At 50.0% G+C, this 14,599-nt stretch overlaps 1 protein-coding gene across 2 annotated transcripts; it reads left to right on the top strand.

Annotated features, from left to right (window-relative positions):
* Positions 1 to 968: 968 nt before the first annotated feature.
* Positions 969 to 10,463, top strand: LOC308486335 (acrosin-like). Of its 2 annotated transcripts, none has more exons than XM_081023103.1 (5): positions 969 to 1,094; positions 2,887 to 3,104; positions 5,946 to 6,217; positions 8,234 to 8,382; positions 9,371 to 10,463. In XM_081023103.1, the coding sequence occupies exons 2-5, from the start codon at positions 2,971 to 2,973 to the stop codon at positions 10,040 to 10,042; spliced, it is 1,227 nt and encodes a 408-aa protein (XP_080879229.1). In that variant the 5' UTR covers positions 969 to 1,094; positions 2,887 to 2,970; the 3' UTR covers positions 10,043 to 10,463. The 2 variants fall into 2 exon arrangements, with proteins under 2 accessions (XP_080879229.1, XP_080879228.1); XM_081023102.1 differs by having other exon boundaries at positions 975 to 1,094; positions 2,887 to 3,090.
* The last annotated feature ends 4,136 nt before the right edge of the window (positions 10,464 to 14,599 follow it).

Below are 14,599 nucleotides of genomic sequence, written 5' to 3'. Positions count from 1 at the left end.
ACCTGGATGTACATTTCCAACATAAGATATTGTTGTTGTATAGTCATTTCCTTAAGAATGGATAGGTTTGATCTTGCAGTCCATGGGACTCTCAAGAGTCTCCTCCAGCACCAGAATTCAAAAGCATCAATTCTTTGGCGATCAGCCTTCTTTATGGTCCAGCTCTCACTTCCATACATCACGACTGGGAAAACCATAGCTTTAACCAAACGGACCTTTGTTGGCAAGGTGATGTCTCTGCTTTTTAAGATGCTGTCTCGGTTTGTCATTGCTTTTCTCCCAAGAAGCAGGCGTCTTTTAATTTCGTGGCTGCTCTCACCATCTGCAGTGATGATGGAGCCCAAGAAAGTAAAATCTCTCACTGCCTCCATTTCTTCCCCTTCTATTTGCCAGGAGGTGCTGGGCCCAGTGGCCATGAGCTTTGTTTTTTTGATGTTGAGCTTCAGACCATATTTTGCACTCTCCTCTTTCACCCTCATTAAAAGGTTCTTTAATTGCTCCTCACTTTCTGCCATCAAGGTTGTGTCATCTGCATATGTGAGGTTGTTGATATTTCTTCCGGCAATCTTAATTCCGGTTTGGGTTTAAACAAATAAAATAAAACCTACATACAGAAACAGTGTTTTGTGTTGTGTGGGCTGTGGGCTCCTATTTTTTATGTGCAAATGGCTTTAGATACCTATTAGGTCCATCAATGACCATATAGCTTATATTCAACACAAAAAACAGCAACCATTTGTTGTTGACAAAGGACAGCTGGACATATCAAGGGCCCCATGACCTTCAGGAGCTTAGGGCCTCATCAAACCTAAATCCGGCCCTGGGCATATGGGAACCTTGGGCCCGGACTCTTGGGCACCATCCATTCCAGGGAGGAAAGAGAAAACCCAGAACGTCATTCTACCATGTGTGATGTCATATTGGCTGCAAGCTGATTGGCCAGACCCCAAAAGGACAGTTTGTGATGTCGCGAGCAATGGGAATCGCTGGTGGAACCCGTCACGCGCTGCGCCATGTAGGATGTTGTGGCTGCTTCTCCCGATTTTGGCTCTTTCCGCATTGTGGTCCACGCATGCGCAGGATGAGACCTGCACGTAAGTTACACCAGAATCGGGGAGAGGGGGAGGAGGACCCGTCCGTCCATCGCAGTTAGCCCCAGGGATGTTCTGGAGCCTCCATGGCAGTCCGCTAGTGAACAAATAACGCCTTTTCCGGGCGCACAACAGAGAGTCAGTGTGGTGTAGATGTTAGAGGGCGGCACTATGATCTGGGGGATCGGGGTTCATATACCCCGGGGGTCAGCAAACTTTTTCAGCAGGGGGCGGGTCCACTGTCCCTCAGACCTTGTGGGGGGCCAGACTATATTTTTTGGGGGAAAGAAAGAACGAATTCCTAAGCCCCACAAATAACTCAGAGATGCATTTTAAATAAAAGCACACATTCTACTCATGTAAAAACACGCTGATTCCCGGACCATCCGCGGGCCGGATTGAGAAGGCGATTGGGCTGGATCCGGCCCCTGGGGCTTAGTTTGCCTACCCATGATATACCCCCTACTTGGCCATCGAGCTCACTGGGTCATCTTGCGCCACACACTGTCTCTCAGCCAAACCCATCTCACAGGGTTGTTGTGAGGGGGAAAGGGTGAGGGGAAGAGCTATATATACACTAACTTGAGCCCCTTGGAGAACAGGTGGGAAATAAATGCAAAAACCCTTTTAATCCGTCCTGGTGACCTGACTATTCTCCTGCTGATGGTGGATGCTTTCCATCTGAGCTGGCTGCTCTCTTGATCTGCTCTTGTTTTTAAAACTATTTCTGTGTTTTGACATTGCATGCATTTGGCTTCATTATTGGATTATTATTATTTTTTTAAAAAAACAATGTTGTTAGTTACTGCTGTGGGTACCCAAGGGGCAGAGAGACAGGGTGGAAATTTGCATAAGCATAAATTAGAATGTAGTTATCCTCAGAATATGCAGTTATTTTAATTGCATTTTTATGCATGAACATTCAAAATGCATTTACAGTTTTGATATCCCGAAGATGCTTTTTATTTATAACCTCAGTGAGAAAGCTTTAAATAATTCAGAATCACATTTCTGTTCCATATAATTAGTAAAAGGACACCAGAGTCTCTCAGAGTGCTCTTGACGGTACCATTTTGCCTACGCGGAATGGCAAGATACCATCTTTTTGCTGCAAGATTAAAGAAAGGACTTCTTCACGCAGTGCATAGTTAAACTATGGAACTCCCTGCCACAGGAGAGGCAGCAATGGCTTTAAAAGAGGATTAGACAATTTGTGGAGGAGAGGAAGGCTATTGATGGCTACTAGCCAGGATGGCAATGTTTCTGAGTCTTCTTCTTCTTTGGCAATCCCTCGTGGCCAAGTAAGATTGTCTTCCATAAACACAGTTTTAACAATGAGTCCATAAGTGACGCGGGTGGCGCTGTGGTCTAAACTTCTCCAGGTCTAACAGGGTCCCTGTCGTGTGGGGCTGCAGTTCTGATGTAGCCAATGTGGTGTAGTGGTTAAGAGTGGTAGTCTCGTAATCTGGTGAGCCGGGTTCGAGTCTCCACTCCTCCACATGCAGCTGCTGGGTGACCTTAGGCCAGTCACACTTCTCTGAAGTCTCTCAGCCCCACTCACCTCACAGAGTGTTTGTTGTGGGGGAGGAAGGGAAAGGGGAATGTTAGCCGCTTTGAGCCTCCTTCGGGTAGTGATAAAGCGGGATATCAAATCCAAACTCTTCTTCTCTTCTTCATCCACTGGAATGGAGCTCATGAGCCATGACGCCTGCGCAGCCTCACCTGCCTCCTCCCACCTGCACCTACAAACCGTGCCTTCCTTGTCTGTCTCCCTGATCTGCTCTCTTCTTCGCAGGAGGGTGTGTGGAAGCCGCCCACTGGCTATGAGCCACGGCAACTCGCTGAGGATCGTGGGCGGCTCCAACGTTTTGCCAGGGACATGGCCGTGGGTCGTCAGCTTCCAGTTTCCGACGAGCCAGGGGCCCAAGCACTTCTGCGCAGGCTCCCTCATCAACGCCCAGTGGGTCCTTTCCTCCGCTCACTGCTTTATGATCCAAAAGTAAGCAAAGCCAGGTAGACAAACCGCCCCATTTCGACTTTACTCAGCTTCTCCCCATGCCCACATCAGTCGGAATGAAAATTCGCAAGCGTTTTCTGTATGAAGGTTCATCTAATGTTCCGATCTATAGGGATATACCGTATTTTTCGCTCCATAAGACTCACTTTTTTCTCCTAAAATGTAAGGGGAAATGTCTGTGTGTCTTATGGAGCGAAAGCGTGGTCCCTGAAGCTGAATTGCCCGGGGGCAAAAAGCAGATCGTGCTTTTTTTTTTTTTTAGAAAGAGGGAAGGGGGTGTCAAAACGAAGCTGCTGAGCAGCTGATTGGCAAGTGATCAGGAGGGTGATGAAGGACGCTAGCGATAAAGGAGGCTGCCTGGGAGGGGGGAGGTAAAAGCCCATGGATCCTCAGGATTTTTGCACTGGGTCACCCCAAATTCACCATCAGATCACATAGCATGTCCATGGCTACAGCCTGCACCAAAAAAATAACACACCCACTGTTTCGTGGGGCCACAATGGCGCAAAAGCGTGGTTACAAAGCACGGGTCCACATGGATCCTCAGGATTTTTGCATTGGGTCACCCCAAATTCACTGTCAAATCACATGTCTGTGGCCACAGCATGAACCACAAAAATCATACATCCACTGTTTCGTTCAGAATATTTTTTGTGTGTGTTTTCCTCCTCTAAAAACTAGGTGCGTCTTATGGAGTGAAATGTGGTACATATCTTGGCAAGGAATTTCCCCGTACACACTATTTTCACAAAGACAAATGTTTGTTTGAGTGTGCCTTTCAGTAATACAGGGTGAGTCTTTTAAGAGAGGCCCCGTGGAACATGTGTACTCTGTATCCACGGGGGCCTCTTTTAAAGGACTCACCCTGTATTTGCTCTTGGGGGGGGTTTACACTTTTTTTGTTTGTGCAACTCCTACCAGCCCAAGCCAGCATTGCCGTTTGTTGGGGAAGACAGGGCATCCTGTTGGCTAGATCAACGAGCAGCTGTTATTCCTTTCCTGTTCCAGACCCCAAGGGGTCCCTTTTGGCCCTCCCCCCACTTTCGCTTCATGTTCCTTGGACTCTTACTCCATCATGCTTGGTGCTGCTGACCCCAGGGCCACTTTCTGAACACACCATTCTTTCCACTGTGCTACACACACACACACACACACAACCACACACCAGAGATTTCCCCAAAACATTCAGCCCCTTGGGTGAGTCCTGGAATGCTCTTCAAAGTTCTGTCCTGAGCCTGGTGTTGCGTGGTGAGTTCCCGCCCCCCCCCAGTGGAAATAATGACACATGACACAATTATTAAGGTTAATGGGCTAAATAAGGCCACAACCTCATTGGTTACAGGTGATGAGCAGTATTGGCTTAGGCATTGGTCCTAACCGACTATATCCGACTTCAGCCCATCCGCTAGAAGTCCGGGAAGGGTTAACCACCAGTAGGGGGAGTCCTGCTGATGCACATCAACTAGGAACTCCCCTGGAGTCACTGCTGGGGGCATGCCTTAGGCCCTCACCTCCCTAGGTTTCGGACAGGGCCACGCCCCCTGGTATCCTTTATCGGACTACCCTTCAATATGTGGGGCAGGTGATGGCGCTTCCTCCCCTCTTCCATCTACAGAACAATACCAATGCCTAACCGCCAATACCAAGAAAGTTGTGACCATTTGCTACGAGGTAGCCAGAAACCAAGTGGCTGGTGCCAATTTGCCAAGTGGGAAAATTCCTACCAGGCCCCTCAAGGGCAACCAACCAAGGTCCATAGGAAGGTCAAGGAACGAAAACCTCATAGGGTGGGAGGGTGGGAAACAGGAACAGCTGGTAGGCGGCAAAGAGGGAGATCCCCGGCCGCGTCCTGGTTTAAATAGGGCAGGCCACGCCCCCTGAGCCAGCCGATTGGCTGGCCAGGTGATGATGCGGCTGGGAATCCCCCCCAATTGCGCAGCAACTGGTTCCAGCCGCTGTGCGCGTGTTGGGGCCATGTTGCCCGCAACCCCACCTCCTTTGTAGGGCGGAAGTGGCTTTGTCTAGCACCAATCATTCATAAATGACTTGGATGAAGGAATTGAAGGAATGCTAATCAGATTTGCACATGGCACCAAACTGGGAGGGGCAGCTAATACCACAGAATCAGGATTCAGGATAACTTTAACAAAATGAATTTCAACTGTGCCTTGGCAGACGCACAAATATAGAATGGGGGAACACTGGGCTTGCCAACAGTATAGGTGGAAAGCTTCTAGGTGTCTTAGTAGACCACAAAAGTGTGATGTAGACTTCCACAGAAGTCTAGTGTCCAGTCCCCACCTGGAATCCTGTGTCCAGTTCTGTGCACCACAATTTAAGAAGGATGTTGACAGGCTGGCAGGTGTGCAGAGGAGGGCAACCAAGATGATCAAGGGTCTGGAAACTAAGCCTGATGAGGAATGGTTGAAGGCTCTGGGTATGTTTAGCCTGGAGAAGAGGAGACTGAGAGGTGATAGGATAGTCGTATTCCAATAGCTGAAGGGCTGCCACATGAAAAACGGAGCAAGCTTGTTTTCTGCTGCTCTGGAGGACTTGAGTCAATGTTTTCAAATTGGAAGAAAGGAGAGTCCAACTAAACGTCAGGGAAAAACTTCCTGATGGTAAGAGCTGTTTGACAGCGGAAAAGACTTTCTCAGAAAGACTCTGCTTCCTTGAAGGTTTTTAAGTAGAGGTTAGACGGCCAACAGTCAGGGATACTTTAGCTGTGACTCCTGCATCGCAGAAGGCTGTCCTAGATGACCCCCGATGTCCCTTCCAATTCTACAATTCTGTGATTTTCTGAAATCTCATTCTAAGTCTTCCCTCCCCCCCCCCAGGTTTGTAAAAGTTGAGTATTTGAAGGTGCACATTGGCGTCACGCAGCGTTCCAACCCTGGCCCCGATGCCCAGGTCCGCTCCATCAAGAGAGTCGTGGACCACGAACATTTCCGCCACGAGGGGTATCTCAACGACATCACCCTGATTGAGCTGGACAAGCCGGTGGTCTGCAACGACTACATCCAGCCCGCTTGTTTGCCGGATGAGAACCTGGAGGTGGATTCCCTGACCCATTGCTACACCTGTGGTTGGGGCATCACACAGATAAAGTGTGAGGACCACCCCCCTCCCCTCCCCACAGAGAGACGTGGTTTGCAGGGGCCTCTCGTGGTCCGTTCTCCATCACCCTGACAGCCTCAGGTCTTGAGGTAGGGCTGGGAGCCAGCCAGCCTCTTGTGATCAGGATGCTTCCCTGCTGGAAGTTTCAGAAGCGAAGGCGAGGAAAGGAAGAGGGATTGAATTGTTGCTTTGGAGACTCTTAAGGACATTAAGCTGAGCACAGGAATTGGGGGAGGGGGGAATGGCATAACAGAGGGCAGCACTTTTGCAGAAACTGGAGGGACAAGTCCAGGTGTGGGGGAACCTGCAGTCCCCCAAATGTTGCTGGACAACAATCCCCATCAGCCTTGGACATTGTTTGGGGCTGGTGGGGCCCAAAAACATCTGGAGGTCCATGCACCCGCCACCCTTGTACTAATCACTTAGTCAATGGATTGTTCCAATAATAATAATAATAATAATAATAATAATAATAATAATAATAATATATTTATACCCCGCTTATCTAGCTGGGTTTCCCCAGCCACTCTGGGTGGCTTCCAACAAAAGGTTAATACATTAAAACATCAGTCATTAAAAACTTCCCTAAATAGGGCTGCCTTCAGATGTCTTCTAAACGTCAGGTAGTTGTTAATTTCTTTGACATCTGATTGGAGGGCGTTCCACAGGGCAGGTGCCACTACTGAGAAGGCCCTCTGCCTGGTTCCCTGTAGCTTTGCTTCTCGCAGGGAGGGAACCGCCAGAAGGCCCTTGGAGCTGGACCTCAGTGTCCAGGCTGAGTGATCGGGGTGGAAATGCTCCTTCAGGTCTACTAGGCCCAGGCCATTTAGGGCTTTCAAGGTTAGCACTAACACTTTGAATTATGCCCGGAGCCAATGTAGGTCTTTCAAGACTGGTGTTATATGGTCTCGGCGGCTGCTCCCAGTCCCCAGTCTAGCTGCCACATTCTGGATTAGTTGTAGTTTCCAGGTCATCTTCAAAGGTAGCCCCACGTAGAGCATATTGCAGGAGTCCAAGTGGGAGATAACTAGAGCATGCACCACTCTGGCGAGACAGTCCGCGGGCAGGGAGGGTCTCATCCTGCATACCAGATGGAGCTGGTAAACAGCTGCCCTGGACAAATGCACGAAGCTGCCTTGTCTGTTGGCCCAACCAGCCCAGCATCCTCTCTCCTGATATGTAGCAGCTGTGCAGCATCTCTTCCACAGCTGCCTCCCATCACCTGCCACAGCCTTCTCCCCAAAAAGCTAAGAGTTCTGTCATGGCATCTTTGAAGGGAAGGACCAGAACTCAACTGTTGAGTGAATTCCTTCCCATGCAGAAGAGATCAGATGGAGGAGGAGGAGGAGGAGTTTGGATTTGATATCCCGCCTTTCACTCCCTTTAAGGAGTCTCAAAGCGGCTAACATTCTCCTTTCCCTTCCTCCCCCACAACAAACACTCTGTGAGGTGAGTGGGGCTGAGAGACTTCAAAGAAGTGTGACTGGCCCAAGGTCACCCAGCAGCTGCATGTGGAGGAGTGGAGACTCGAACCCGGTTCCCCAGATTACGAGACTACCGCTCTTAACAACTACACCACACTGATGCCTGGATTTCTGGTCAAATGCTCAAGCAACTAAACTATAAGCCTTTCCCAACCTGATTTTGGATGGCAGCCCGCTTTCTCCCTGGCTCAAGATATTGTGGTCCTGAGCCGTTTAAGGCTTTATAGGTGAAAACCAGCACTTTGAGTTGGGCCCAGAAGCTAATTGGCAGCCAGTGCAGTTGGGTCAGCGCTTATGTTGATATCACAAAGTATCTCTTGGGTAGGTGGAGCAGAGTGACTTTCTCTCATTGAGGAGAGAAACCCTCAGCCCACCTCCGTACACCCAAATTTTGGGACTGAGGCTCTCACCAGGTCAGGCACTGTCAGTTCTTGATGAGCTTTGCCCAGAAGACCTCTTGCGTTAGAAATTAAGGTCCAGCAGGCAGGTACCAGCTGAGCCTTCTCCCTGCTTTCTGCCCACAGGGCGTGCCCCGTACGCTGACATCATGCAAGAGGCCAGGGTTACCATAATGCCCTCCGACATCTGCAACAGCAGCAAGTGGTATGATGGACAGATCATACAGGAGAACATCTGCGTCATATCTGAGGAAGCAAAGGTGGACCGATGTAAGGTAGGTGCGAGCTAAAGCCCAGCGTCCTCATTCCTCATCATGGTGGTTCTGGTCTTCCGAGCTCCACCCTGGTCTTCTAAACTGAGGTGTCCTGTTACAAGCCAAGATCTGCTGGGGAGGTCCAGTGGAGACAAGCGGGAGTGTGAGGAAGAAGCTTGCTGTGGAGCAGAGAGTATTTAGACTACACACTGCAATCAGGATCAGGAGCTAACAGAGGTCTCACGTTTGGTGCTCTTGATGGTGCAGGGATCTAAGGAGGAACTTGCAAGCTCAGAGCAGGCTCCCTGTTGCAGAAGCTAAGCCCAGGCATGTGGGAAACTGGGAGGAGCCACTCAACAGGGGGAGGAGCCTAAGGTGCGCCCTCCCCCACGCTCTCATTAAAGGTCCTTTGCTCAAGTAAAATGTGCAGGGGTCTGTTGGTGCCTGGGTAACAGATTCGTTCAGAGTAGGGAGTTGGTTTTGGGCTCCAATATGGATATAGCAGTTTGCTTCTGGCAAACCAGAACAGCGCATGGAAACGCCGTTTACCTTCCCGCCGGAGCGGTACCTATTTATCGACTTGCACTTTGAGGTGCAACCTGCTAGGTTGGCAGGAGCAGGGACCGAGCAACGGGAGCTCACCCCGTCGCGGGGATTCAAACTGCCGACCTTCTGATCAGCAAGTCCTAGGCTCTGTAGTTTAACCCACAGTGCCACCCGCGTCCCAGAGATCAGTGTAAATGAAAACATGAGACTTACGGTTTTGCTATATATGATTTTTATTTAGGAGTTGTCTGTTGTAAAGAATGTATATTATGTGAATAATAATCAAAAAAAGAACCTGGAACCTGCAACCAGGTAACCCCAGCAAGCAAGGCTTTGGTGGGGTTATCAAGGGGGGTGGGAATGGACACGCAGTGTAGCGCTGCCCCTCTTTGCCTCTGGTGGCAAAATGAGACGAGCCGCCTCTGCCCTCGCTCCTCACACCGCTTCCCTCTTCCCGCTCCAGGGCGACGGGGGCAGCCCCCTCATGTGCAGGCCAGCGAGATCCGAGCGCTTCTGGGTCGTGGGTCTCAACAGCTGGGGCAGAGGCTGCACGGTCGGGAAGGTCCCGGGCGTCTTCACCGCCACCCAGCACTTCTACTACTGGATCCAGAGAATACTGAAGAACCCTCCTGCCTCTGCTCTCGTCCCGCCATTCAAGCCAACACCACCCCCGACCAAGCCCCCCAGCACCGCCTCCACCCTGTTCTCACCCCCAGCCTGGGCAACGGCACCCAATTTAAAGGGACCCACTCATATGTTGGTGAACGGCAAGTATTACGGGTACGGGGGCAAGGCCCGGCCAACTTACTCGTTTGAACGCCCCGGTTATGTTGCAACCACGACCTCCCGGCCTCGTAGCACGTGGGGCTGGTACACGGGCCCCAAGAGGACTTTCCCCCCCTATAAGTTCACTTTCCCCCCCTATAAGCCGACAACTCCCTGGTATCTCACCAGCACAAAGTTCCTGGGCTGGAATGTGCGGCCTAGCATTATTTACAGGCTGCCCAAGCGGAAGCCGGCCACCACGGTGAAACCAACGACCCAGTGGCAGTACCAGCCCTGGACCACCATGGCGCGACCACAGACCCAGTGGCAGTACACGCGCCGGACCAGGCCCAGTAACTGGGGCAAATAGACCTTCAACCACACACACAGACCAGAGGTCTTGGCCACAGGTTCAAAGCACAGCTGTGGGCCTGACCCTGATCCCATCCGTTGCCATGCTGCTGTCACTCACAGAGATTGCAGCCGGACTCCGGCACGAATCGATCCTCAGTTCGCCCTTTTGCAACCGTCTTGGGAAGCAAAAGATGGCAGGTTTCTGGATGATGGCGACTCTGTTTGAGCTCATGAAGACCAGCTGTCAGAGCCAGCCTGAGAATGAATTCCCACCCGAGGAACCAGACGAGATCCTCAAAGTATCTGGAAGCTCCTCGACTCACGGCACATTCTTGTTGAGAAGACCCTCTTCCTTCTGTGGGTGGGTCCAGCCCCTTCTCGCCTGTGGGAACTTCTTGTACAAGCACATTAGAAATAAAAGTGGTGCCAGCCTTCTACTGAGCTCATCTGGTCATTCCTCTCCGGGCAGTGCATAGTGGGAAGGCGGGGGTAGGTAGAAAAGGGACTTACGCCATGTCAGGTCTTCTTCCGTCCATCACACCCAGGAGTGAGAGACCCTTTGCAGCTCAAGGGCCACACTTCCCTCTGAGCCCCTCCCCAGGGGCCATATGCCAGCAGTGGGCGGGGCTAAGGCAAAAGTGGGCAGGGCAGCAAAATAAGTCCTGCCTTCTGCTGTTGCAGAGGGTCAGACTCAAACCAATGGATTCAAATGACAAGAAAGGAGATGACGACTAAACATTGGGAAGAGTTTTCTGGCAGAAAGAGCTGTTTGGCAGTGGAATGGATTCCCTTAGATGGTGGTGGCTCTAACCCTTCATTGGCGCTTTCTAGGCATTGTTTACCCCCTATGATTTAAGCCGTCTCTATTTTATCTGTAAGCTGCCTTGAGTTCCTGTCTTGGAAAAAGGAGGGACATAAATAAATATAATAATATCTACTCATTTTGAATGGGCCACTGGAAGGGCTCTTTGGATGGAGGAACACACAGATGATCTCTTTCCCCTGACACAACTCCATTTTTAGCAATAACAATAATAGTTTTATTATTTATACCTCACCCATCTGGCTGGGTTGCCCCAGCCAATCCGTTTTTTTGATGGGATAAATTTCGACTCTTCGTTCCATCTCCTTATTGTTTACAAATATACAGTATATTTATATCCACCCATTTACTGCTCCTTGTTTCTGCTCTGCTAGTCGTTTTTTTGGTACCTTCATCATCGCTTATTGATTGATTGCATTTACCGTACTTTTCTGTGTATAAGAATAGGTTTTTTTCTTTAGAAATTATGATAAAAAGTGGGGGTCGTATTGTACATGGACAGCGCATAGGGTGGACGTTTGATTGGTTGCTGCCACGGCTGTCAGTGGCTATTGGGCTTGTTATTGGTTGCTGCACCAAGGGCTGGTGTTAATTGGCTGACGCTGTGGCACTAGGGCGGGCGATTGGCACCTTCTGCCGGCGAGGGGACAGACGAAAGGCTGATTTTGTGCCGCATGCGGGTGAGCAATTTTGGCAATCCCCCCCCAAAAAAGCTCAACAACCCTGTGCAACCCCCCCCCAAAAAGCAACAACAAATCTGAGCCATCTCTCCCCATTTTCTTAAATTTGAGTCCCCCAAAATAGGAGACGTCTTATACACGGGGGCAACTTATACACGGAAAAGTATGGTATTTCCTGCCCTTCCTCAGCAAGGAGCACAGGGCAGCATTCCCCTTTGGGCTAGGCTCTGGGCTATTTTACCTGATTCAGAGTAAGCTGCAGGTGGCGTTGTGGTGTGGCAGAGCCCACCTCACTCCTGGTTGCCTGAGTTGCTGCTAAATACCAGGACAGAGGACAGGTGCAAGGAGGGAGCAAGTTCAGCGTGGTGCAAACACGCTGGCAGAGCTGTCCCTTGGCTTCTGCCCCCTGCATCGCACCATGCTGGCCTTGCCCCCAGCTCACCCCTTCCCCTCTCCATTCTGACATGCCTCAGCAATGCAGGCGACCAAAGGGCAAGTCATCGCTGCCCCTCCATCCCACCATTCATGACAACCAGCTCCTGTCTTAACACTTTCCCACTTGCATGGTGAGTTCCCGACCCCCCCCCCCCAGGTCGAAATAATGACACATGACACAATTATTAAGGTTAATGGGCTAAAAAAGGCCACAACTTTATTGGTTACAGGTGAAGAGTGGTATTGACTTAGGCATTGGTCCTAACTGACTATATCCGACTCCAGCCCTTCTGCTTGAAGTCCGGGAAGGGTTAACCACCAGTAGGGGGAGTCCTGCTGATGCACATCAACTAGGAACTCCCCCGGGGTCACCGCTAGGCCCTAACCTCCTTAGGCTTCGGACAGGGCCACGCCCCCGGAATCTATTAACGAACTACCCTTCAATATGTGGGCGCTACCTCCCCTCTTCCATCTACAGAGCAATGCCTAACTGCCAATACCCTGAAAGTTGTGGTGATTTGCTACGAGGTAGGCAAAAACCAAGTGGCTGGTGCCAATTTGCCAAGTGGAAAAATTCCTACCAGGCCCCTCAAGGGCAACCAACCAAGGTCCATAGCAAGGTCAAGGAACAAAAACCTCATAGGGTGGGAGGGTGGGAAACAGGAACAGCTGGTGGACGGCAAAGAGGGAGATCCCCGGCCGCGTCCTGCCTTAAATAGGGCAGGCCACGCCCCCAGAGCCAGCCAATTGGCCAACCAGGGGGTGATGCAACCGGGAATCCCCCCAATAGCGCGGGGCTGGCTCCGCCCGTCACGCACGTGGAGGGGCTGTGAAGCCCGCAACCCCACCTCCTCCTTAGGCGGAAGTGGTTTTGCTGTTCTCTTTTCCCTGGAATTCCTCCTTCTGACCCAACTCAGGATGGGGGCAGAAATTTAATACAGTTTGCGTTTAAAGGTGAACCTGGCCTATTTGCATTCCTCTCCCCCCGAAAATAAAGCGCACACAGAAACCGAGCTGCACTTTGAAATTCACACTTCTCTGAATTTTGCAGTGCAGGTTTCCAGTGAATGTATGTACATGAAAAATGCACATCCTGGAGCCAAGCATGCATAGAAAATGTGTGCCTTGGTGAAAATAACATGCAGGTGTTGGATTACATGCTTTGCGAAGATGTGTACATTAGGCAAAATTTCACACAAACTTAGGAGAAATTCACAGAGATGAATTTTCACAAGGACTTTAAGAAATAAAAGAATCTCAAACTGATGTACAAAATGTGAAGAATGGAAGGCTGGGGAAATGAGGAAGAAAGAGAAATGGAAATGGATAGATCTGCCTCTCACACCTTGTCACAGCCAGATGGGCAGGGTATAAATAATAATCATCATGATCATTATCATCACCATCAATCATCATCATCATCAATAATAATAATCATCATCATCATCACCATCATTGGCTTCCTTGGTCTCAGGACACCCCTTTCCCCGGCCTTTATTTCTAAGGCTAATGGTTTTTGGAATTTGGCGCAGTAGACCTGCAACTTACGTGTGATTTACTTAAGCGATTTCAACTTTGCACAGGCAGGAGACAAATAAAGAAATGGGGAGCTGGCTGGGTGGGGGGAAGACAGTCAGAAGAGGCTGTCTGGCATCTCATGAGATCTTGCAAAGGCCCAAAACGATCTTGTACAGCCTTCCCAGAGCCCTGGAAGGCAAGGATAGTTAAATGGGATGTGTACATGTGTGGTTCCAGGGATCTTCCTGCTTTTGCACGATTTTATGAATAATAACCCCACATGTAGGATGTGGGCCTGCTGTAAATATATTGCAGCATTGCGCAGAACGAAGAAGCCCAGTAAGGTTGAAAGGACAAAGGAAACTGGAGGTTTATTTGTCGTGCCAAACAAAGGCATTCCAAGCCCAGGTTTCTCACACGGCCAAGATGGAGGCACTATCGCACACTGACTAACTCATGTTGAGCTGGAGAAGGAAGAGGGAGGGAGGACACAAAGTCAGAAAGGAGGTCACCTACTTTACCAACAAACAGCTGCTGAAAGAGAAGGAACCGGCGAGGGAAGAATAGGTTGCCTTTCTGTCTATCCTCCCACCCAATGGTCCAGGTAACTTATTGCAACCAGGTAACTTATTGCTCCCAGCAAAGGCCACTTCCCGTTGGTGCTCCCTGAGGCTGATGGGAGTTGTAGTCCAAAACATCTGGATCAGGGAAGGCTGCTCTATGTTCTATACTCTAGCCTGGCTCACAGTGCAGGAATCAGAATCTGGTGGAGAATGGATTATGCCACTTTGCATCACAGCTGAGGGGGAGAACCCTTATTTTAAAATGCTCCTCCACATGAAAAATTCAGTGTAAAACAGGCAGGGAATAAGCTGGGCTGGAAGACCACTCTTCTGATGTGAATTTATTATTATTATTTACATGCAGAGGATTATTTATACATGGGTGAGCGTTTGAAACTGGCACTCTCTACCTCCGAAGTTCTGAAAAGGAAGATTCCCCCCTCCTATCTCGGAATTCTAACCACTTCATTCTGCTGGGTGTGTCAAACCGATGCCTTTGGTTCTCCTGAGTGCCAGGCAATGTGTCTGACCTTATCTCTTAGGGTACCCTAGCA

Source organism: Podarcis pityusensis (genome assembly GCF_964106645.2).
Source record: "Podarcis pityusensis genome assembly, chromosome: 10".
In the NCBI taxonomy this organism is placed as follows: Eukaryota; Metazoa; Chordata; class Lepidosauria; order Squamata; family Lacertidae; genus Podarcis; species Podarcis pityusensis.
The sequence above is the reverse complement of the archived record's forward strand: the minus strand, read 5'-3'. Positions and strand labels throughout refer to the sequence as shown.